Source organism: Sander vitreus, chromosome 10 (assembly GCF_031162955.1).
Source record: "Sander vitreus isolate 19-12246 chromosome 10, sanVit1, whole genome shotgun sequence".
Classification (NCBI taxonomy): domain Eukaryota; kingdom Metazoa; phylum Chordata; class Actinopteri; order Perciformes; family Percidae; genus Sander; species Sander vitreus.
The window spans coordinates 22,409,981-22,418,982 of record NC_135864.1 but is presented as its reverse complement, the minus strand read 5'-3'; the positions used below and the strand labels follow the sequence as shown (position 1 = coordinate 22,418,982).

Below are 9,002 nucleotides of genomic sequence, written 5' to 3'. Positions count from 1 at the left end.
CAGATAATGGACAACACCAGGAATTGTCAATTACTTGCATTTCAAGTCCTACTAGATGGACATTGCCAAGTATGATTTCGTGAGATGTTTTTTGTGCCTTTGCTTCTAACCATCCTGTATAGATTACATGGTGACATCTGTGAGCTGCAGCTGTATGAAGATATTCAGGATCACTCTGCATAAGTCGGCTAGGGGTGGCCCATATGGGTGAAATCCTCTATCACAGTGTATGTAATTTTTATATTACATTATCAATAAGTATTGTAATAGAGTACTTTTCATAGAGAATCAATTGAGAAATTGTTTATGGATAAAATACCAGACAGGACGTCCGTCTTCAGCTAATGCAGTCAATTGCAGAGTACTTCACAAAAGCCACATAAAAATCCTATACTATCACAAACAAGTCCTGCTCATTGATTTGCAACCATGTTCTCAATGACCTAATACACCCAGAGATATGAGATAGACAACTGCCATGTTGTAAGCGGTGTGGCAAAAACTCTGATGGCCGTCATATTGGCCAACTCTTTAAAGGAATACTTCACCGATTTAGCATTAAGCTTTGTATCAGTAGAAACCCGGTAGTATTTTTCAATGACCGTGCTTCCCTCCCTCATGTCCCCCTGAGACCAGAGATCTCTGTATTGTGGGTCTGGAAAAAAAGACTCTTATGATGCAAAAATCATCATTTTGCGTCATAAGAGGCATTTTTGCCCAGAGGCTATGGACTATAGCCAGTAGTAGGAGCTACTTCCGCATGTTTCCAACCCGCCCATAGGGGGTTGGACTATCGGCTTTCCCCGAGTATTCCCGAGGCAAAACGAAGGTCAGCCATCTTGAAGCATCGCTAACAGGCTCCGTCTTTTCAACAGAAAACTTTTACAACAATTATGTGCATTTAAACTACCGCACATGTGTACACATGTGATACATTGGTACAGATCGGAGAATATGCAGGACACTTTATTACAGATACTGCTACGGAGACCAGCACCTCAGCCTGCGGTGTCGCCCGATGCCGCTCGCCAGGGAAAGGGACCTCGACAGCGGTGTGCAGGAGTGGAAAGCAGCTAGGTTCGAAAGCTAACGCTAGTCGGCCACCTCTTCCATCAATCCTGCTTGCAAGTGTCCGCTCATTAGACAAAAACTGGACTACATCCAACTTCAACGAAACTCCCAACGCGAGTTCAGAGACTGCTGTGTTTTTGTTGTTGTGGAAACAACAGTGTACCGGACTATCAGACAGACGGAATCTGCGGCGGAGTGGGACAAAAAAATCTACCGGGAAAAAACTGTTTAACAAGACAATAGATAAGCCATGCATAAGAGGCTGAGTTTGGCTTCATCTAATATAATAGTTAAGGGACTGTTCGTTATTTCATTTTTTTTTTTTTTTATTCCTTGATTGTGCGGTACGTTTTCTTAAAAAATGCGATGGAATATGCGGGTTATTTATGTAATTTTATGCGATGAAATTGCGGGAAGTTGCAAAAATTGTGGTTTCATCATGGCTTCATCGCGGGGTTTGCATAAGATATATGTGACTTTTTTGCAACGAAAATGAATCATGCAAGCCCCGCATATTTTGCGCGGAAATCGGTAATTTATGCGGCGAAAGTGCGGCGTATTTGAAAAAATGCGGCCCCCGCATAAATATGCGGACTTTTGCGTTTTTCTGGAGGGACTGGCTATAAGCCTACAATGAAATATAAACAGTGAATGTAGTACGAGGCTTCTTTTACATATAATCCTATAAGCTACAGTACGTTATCTGACATGACCATGAGCATGACAATGACTGTGATCGGACCATGGAGGGTTGGATTTGCGCTGGTATGGAATTGCACAATTTTTGCACAAAGACAAGAACACCGAACAGCTGCAGGGGAAATTAATTGCAAAAGAATTTCAAGTTTTTTGAGGGCAAAACAGAAAACTAGTGTAAGGAACTACAAACGTTATTTAAAATGGCTCCTATGGCCCTTGAAAGACTCCACAAAAAAGGACAGTATTGCAAAGTCTTAAAAGTGCATGCAAACCGTAATGAAAAGTCAAAAAGTTATTGCAATTCAATGTAAAATTATATTTATAAAATCCCACTGTGACATCAAAGGGTTCAAAACTTGACTTAATGGATCAGGCTTTATGGATTAGGCAGGCACTGATTGGGCACAACACAACAGCAAAGAGTGTTTTCCAGCGTGACAAAAACCAATCACATTTCTGTTCGCTTTACAACACTGTTGTCTGTACATTGTGTTGAATTATACAAAATTCCCAACAAATGCCATTGTCCTATGAAGTTTGCACCTGTGCATGGTCGAGTGAAAGTAATTACAACTTTTGACAGAGCGAGGTACTTGTTTGGTTTTTCTTCATGCACTAACGCTGTCAACCCATGTCAAAGGCTACATCAACACACAGGACTCACTGAAATACATGGGAGATTTATTATCACCATTAACTGATGTGTGCAGTCTTTACAGTTTCAGACTTTACTGCTTATTTCCTACAGGCAGACTGATGTAAACCACCCTGGATATTATTAACATTGTAGGGAACAGATTTACTCCTTACGTGGCCACTCGTAATAGTCAGTGAGGGCCCAGTTTACACAGAGATGAAGTAGAAGATATTCATGATAATGAATATAAGGTAATAATTAATGGGTCATTATGGAACTCCAGTCCTCAAAATAAATAAATACCACTGAGACAAGTATGGACCATGCTGACTCCGCCCAGGCATTTTATTTTTTTTTTTTTTTACCCCTCTCTTTCTTTCTTTTTTCAGTCAACAGTGTGTGCATGGCACCACATACTGCTTAAATTTTTATAAAGCACAAGTTCAGTGAAGATGTCAGGGCCTGGTGTCAGTGCCATTTCTGAAGTCAGGAGGATAGTTTTTTGTGTTCAGAGCCTTTCCTTTGAAAAGTAGCAACACAACAATTTGTGGATTGCAATTCCAAGCTTAAGGTACTTCAACCTCATGGAAACATGGCCCTCATCCAGACGCCACTTTACTGCATACTAACACATGCACCAGACATGAGCACCCCACTCTGTGCCACAACTGCATGAGCAACAAGATTTATATTAGGCCTAGGCTTCAAGGCTGCTGAACAAGGAGAATCAACCAGACTTCATGGCCATCAAGGATTTTGACATCAAATCAGAAATGCATACACACAACAACCACATCGCACACCAACACACCACAGAATGTGAGACATGTGTGTAACCAATGCATGTCTTACATCCATCAACAGCTATAGCAATCTAAGCAGAACTAACAGAAGCAGAACGCAGCTAGTGTGTGCAATGTGCGAAAATAAACAACAGAAGCACAATAATAGCAGTGGTAAAAACAAAAAAATATGGCAAGTTTCACTTACCATTGCGACTGCTGAGGGGAGCGAGTGTAGGTGTTGAACCATCTCAGGATTACATCCCTCCAGCTGTCATTGACTGTTAAATCATTTGCAGGTAATGCTTCTCTCAAAGGTCAGCTGGACCCCCGTTATGCACCTAACTGGTCCTTCAGTGTGTAAAGCATGGCTTACGGATGTTCACACTCGATGTTCAGGGGAAATGTGTTGAATGAAATGACTTTCAAACAAAATGTCATAGAAGGAAAGAACTGAATGTGTCCACAGTGAGTCTGGACATGTGTGGTCGGTATCCATTTATTAGGCTATTAGGCAAGGGCTAGTTATCCATCCTTATACAATGCACACACACTTCAGTGCAAACGGACTAACTGTTAGGTGTAACCAGACTTGGTTTGTATTGTTAGTCCAATGCTTCCCACAGAGCAGCAGAAACAAGCGGGGGGAACGGGACGGAGGACAAGCCGACCAACGCTAGCTGCCGAGGCATTAGCTCCATTCAAACTGAAGTAACTTATGCTAGCAGTTCAGGCTGTGTTTAAACTGCTAATTTTCCTCACTCGCCACGCTTCCGTTTCCTCGGGTGCTACAGTGCTAGTTTAAACGTTTGGGTCACGAACAACACATTTAAAAGTATATTTCTTTGTCAGTTAGCTAGCTAGCTAACTCGATTTTGGCGGCTTCACTCTCATTAGTAGACCATTTTCATGGCTTGACTTGTTCAAGCAGGAAAAGCACAGGTGGGATTGTTACCATTAATTATGGCTGCATTCCATTTAGGTGAGTTAGTTTAAGCGCTCTGGCAGTGTACATGCTCACTCCCTGATCGGACACTTATTGGAATGGAGCCATTGTTAATAGTACACCCACCTGTGCTTTTCCTGCGTTGGCACGTAAAAAATGTCTGCCATGAAAAGTGTATATCGCTCCATAATAAATTGATGACAGTCTGGTCCATTTGCTGCACAGCTTCTTCTCCTTTTAAAAGCATTTCTGTAAAGTTCTCCTATGCCACTTGAAAATCCCCCCCCCAAAAAAATCTTGTGTCAAAAAATGTGTAGCTATGTTCACATGACCAACTATTCAGTTTGTCCATGTCATTCCACAACCGTTGTTCTTTATCTTAGAAAGCTAGAAATATATGGAGCAATGACGTTTGTTGAGTCATCCTGCATCCATCCAATTCATTGCTCACTTTTATGTTTTGCTGCAGCTATACACCCAGATGTGGTTTGTTGGATTTAGATTAAAAAAAACAACCTTATTTGTAGTTTAAACAAAACACTGGGCCACAAGGGATGTTGTGACCTATATTCTTACCCAGGGATCTTATAACATTTCCCAAAATACTTTTATTACTGGCAATCCCAAACCATGTGGAAAAAGGTGACAACAATAAGTCAACAGCACCCATCTTATGCAATTTGACAGGAGTGACGTATACTCTAAAGTTATATACCTCCCAAGTATGATTCCAGTTTTCCTTTCAGATGAGTTTTGATCTGTAAATATTGTGGCCATATATTTTCCAAATACCTCAACTTGCACTTGAGCGTACCATTTGAGTCAGTGTTTTTGGTTACTTCCACCTCTGGCTTTGTGAATACTTATTAATTTCTTCACATCTGATGTGATAAAATCAATGTGTAAAATTCATCCTAAAGTAAAGGAGCAGTCAAGAACTGTTTGATCGCCAAAGTTATCAGGCCATGGTGTGAAATTCTTCTCACTCTACTGCCACCATGTTGCTTTCCATCTATTTCAAATCCATCTTCTGTGGGTTATTCAGTTATTCTGGGAAACTTAAAAAAAAAAAAATAATAATCTAATTCTTAAGTGGATGTAGATGAGTTAGTTTAACTCAATAAGGAACAATCATCACACAAATAAACTGTGATACTTAAACTGACCTGCATGTGTAAGAATATGACAAAGTGGATTTGTCTTCTCAGTGTTCTGTGATGAGTCAAACTGACTCTGACGCGTGATTACTACAGCACTTTGGGAAGAACAGACAATTTATTCCGAATATTTCCTTGCTTCAGATACATTTATCTTCACATTGTGCACTTCCGTGGGTCTCTCAATGCATTTTCTCCACAGGCTATTGCTAAAGAGACACCACCAGAAGACTTGAAAACGTTTGATGTTAAAAGCTGCACTTTTCTTTTGAGACTATAACCGACAACAATAGAGCAACCCAATTATAGAAGTTACAAGAGCATACTGTATTTAGCCCTTAAGTCAGTAATGCAGACTGTACGGTTGGCATGTATACATAATATACCTTAATTATGCACAGCAGCATATTTTGGGGTGTGCTAAAACTCATTTTACCGTCGAAAGCAACATTTTCATATTTATTGATAATATTCTTTAGGGCTTACAGTTTGGTTAGAACAACATAACTGGTATAATGGCAAAACAAAGCATAACAAGGAAAGGTTCAAGGGAGGGGAGAAAAACATTACTTCAGTGTGCAGATAAAGTAAAAAAAAAAAAAAAAACAGTTTCATTTTAATGGTTTATTAAGATATAAAGCAGGCACATGAATATAAGAAACGTGTGCACAACAAGTCAGCTCTCAATAACAAAAAATCCACAGCAAAGTTTGATAACACTCAAGATTTAAATCCAAACTCAAATACAGCAAAAGACAAAGTCAAAATGCTCGTTTCTACAGTAAAAAAAAAAAAAAAAAAAAATATCCATCTGTCAGATAATCATCCTGCTACAGCTCACATATGTCAGACGAGCAAAACAAAGATTCAGCCCCAAGACCAAAGCAGCAGGGTTTCAAAGCCTCGCTGTACACTAATGCACCACTATGCAGCAGAATACCACGTATGACTCGAAAACATCCCGCAGTTGTTACCTGAAGTTAATAAAAATAAACTCTCTCCTGTTTAACTTTAAAGCTCCAACTCCTGGCAATGTGTTTCTAGTTTTCTATAAAGATTGTGCCTGACATAAAACCTTGATTAGTGTTCATGCTTTAGGACAAGGAATATAAACAATAAGCAGAGTTTAAAGACAGTGGAATCCCCTCCTTTCCTCGCTTACTTCAAAGCTGTGGAGAGAAAACCTATTGATCCCTCAATTTGGACATTCTTAGATTGTGGAAGGGTTTGGTCTCATAGTTCTGAAGCTTGTCAGCTTTGGAAGAGTAACGGGCACATGTTCTACTCATCGTTTAGCCCACTGGGTTCTCCCAGACTCTGAGGAGTTGAGGCTTACTTACAACGTTTGACTGAACTGGTTGAATCGGTGTGCATTTAGTGTAGGGTTAAGCACATGGACCAGTTATGCAGCAACACACAGAAGGCTGGGAGGAATAATCTGTCACCTTTGGTTTGCTGCATGATGTGAACGTGGAAAAAAATACAGAAAATACAGGAGATGCTTAAGTTATTTAAAAAAAGAAGACATTTATCAGTTAATGGGGTACATATCAGTCATTTAGCAATGAAAATAGTGTTCAGGTCAGTTTAAACTGTTTATAGTGGCATAACAAAGTATGTATACAGTTAGAAAAGGGCAAGCACACATGGAAATGTATTGACTTTGGTTCCTTAAGGACTTAAGAACCAAAACATATTTAAAATTTACCAGTTAGCCCAGCACATCATAATGAACTAGTTATTGCTCAAGTTAAAATAGCAGACAGATTTTGCATAGTCGATATTTGCAATACAGAAGGTATTTTGCCATAATCAGACATTGTAGTGGAAAACACCAGTGACCCCACAGTATTATTATTAAACTGGTTAGAATACAAAATAATCAAAACCCTCTTGCAATTATTTTTTATATCTATGGAATCCGCTTTTCTTCCTCCAATAAACACAAAAGATTTTTTTTAAATGCATTCATCCAGTTGATTTCACTCTAGCTGCATTTTCCAGAGAAGAGACAGTTAATGCTACAGACTAGAGACGATCTGAATTTATGGAATAGAAATGAGGCAGTGTAGAAATATAAAGGGTCAAACAGACAAGCTGTCTATGCAAAGGTAGAACAAATATGATAAAACCTTTTGTTTTTGATAGAATGACAAGCTCTATCTATATATATATATATATATATATATATATATTAACTCATTGGTCAATATTTTGTGGTCTCTTGGATCAGATATAGGGGAGTCTAGATGCTATCCATGGCTTTAAACTCGCTCAGAGCCTGCACAGGGTTGATGTGCTTCTTCTGAGAGGATCTCTTGACCCGGTTGGTCTGGCCGTCATCCTGCTTCTCTCTCTTCACCAGAGGCTTCTTCTCAGGCGCTTTCATCCTCCAGGAGATAGCTGGCATGTTAAGGGACTCCATGTTTTTGCTCTTCTGGTACTTAGTAGACGCAACGTAGGAGGCCTTGACGGTGGACACCACTGTGTTCATCAGGTTCTTTGCAGCCTGAATAAGGGACATGGCGCTGTCCAACTGAGTACATGGAAGAGACAGGAGAGAACATCAGAGAAACGGTTAGCCTTATAAAACGGTGAAAGCAAAGCCTGTTATTCTTACATCGGTTTTGAATTCATGTGTAGTGACAGTAAAATGTTCCCGTCTTTCTAACGTCGTCCAGTTTTGTACTACATGTTTTCCAAGGGGGAAAACCAAAGCGTTTGTATGGAAGAGTTAACTACCTTTCAGAGTAGGGCTGCAGCTATCGATTATTTTAGTAATCGAGTATTTTACCGATTATTCCATCGAGTAATCGGATAAGAAATACTTCCGTTTTATTGAAGAGCAATAATAAACAATAGTACAAAAACAACTTAACTTTCAGAACTACAAGTTCCAACCTGAGACTGATCTGTATATAGGCCTATATGTAAATATTAGTTATACTCAACCTATTTTCATTTATATATTTGATTACAATGCTACATAGCTCACGTATGCTATTAGATCGTTGATCAGCTGTTTCTCTGTAGAGAGAGAGAGAGAGAGAGAGAGAGAATGGTGCGCAACAATCAGCTGTTTTCCCGAAGGGATAGTCAACATGTCAGCTCTTTAGATCAGATTGTGGTCACCACTACATATGTTCTTGTCTTTGATTTTGCTAGTTGTTGTGTTTGGTGTAGTTTCATCGTCCATACGACTATGATTTACTTTTGTCGGGTCCACTTCGTGGAATGGATGATTAAGTTAGACTCCATGTTTTCTGTTGAGATGCTGAAGCACTGACGTCGTGCTATTATTGTGGTAAGCTAATTAGATTTTTGCAGTAGACACTCTGTACAGAGTTTTCGTTCTAATTACGTTTGATCTGATTCCAAACTTTGGACACTTTCTGTGGTTTTCTCCAGCCTGACCTTCTTAGCCCCGCACTATTTACGCTCTGGCATGTGTCGCCAGCAGCAGACCGAGCAGCGTCTGGTGTGCGACAGTAATAATGATCCGTGCGGAAACACCGTCCATCAGTGATACAACGTTGGTAACATTGAATTAACGAAGCTTCGAGGCAACTCATTTTGCGTCGAGGATTTTTTGTAATCGAATTAGTCGAGGAATCGTTTAAGCCCTATTTCAGAGTTTATCAAAATTTGACAATATGGGGAAAGGTCACACTAATTTAATCTCCACAGGAGCCTCAGAGACAATGGTGACA

General features: G+C 39.7%; 1 protein-coding gene across 2 annotated transcripts in view; it reads right to left on the bottom strand.

Annotated features, from left to right (window-relative positions):
• Positions 1 to 5,901: 5,901 nt before the first annotated feature.
• ctnna1 (catenin (cadherin-associated protein), alpha 1) overlaps positions 5,902 to 9,002 on the bottom strand; it is an 87,961-nt gene continuing 84,860 nt past the window's right edge. For both annotated transcript variants that reach the window (XM_078260954.1, XM_078260953.1), the window contains exon 18: positions 5,902 to 7,828. In XM_078260954.1, coding sequence (XP_078117080.1) covers positions 7,538 to 7,828 — 291 coding nt within the window. In that variant the 3' untranslated portion in view covers positions 5,902 to 7,537. The remainder of the gene's footprint in view (positions 7,829 to 9,002) is intronic.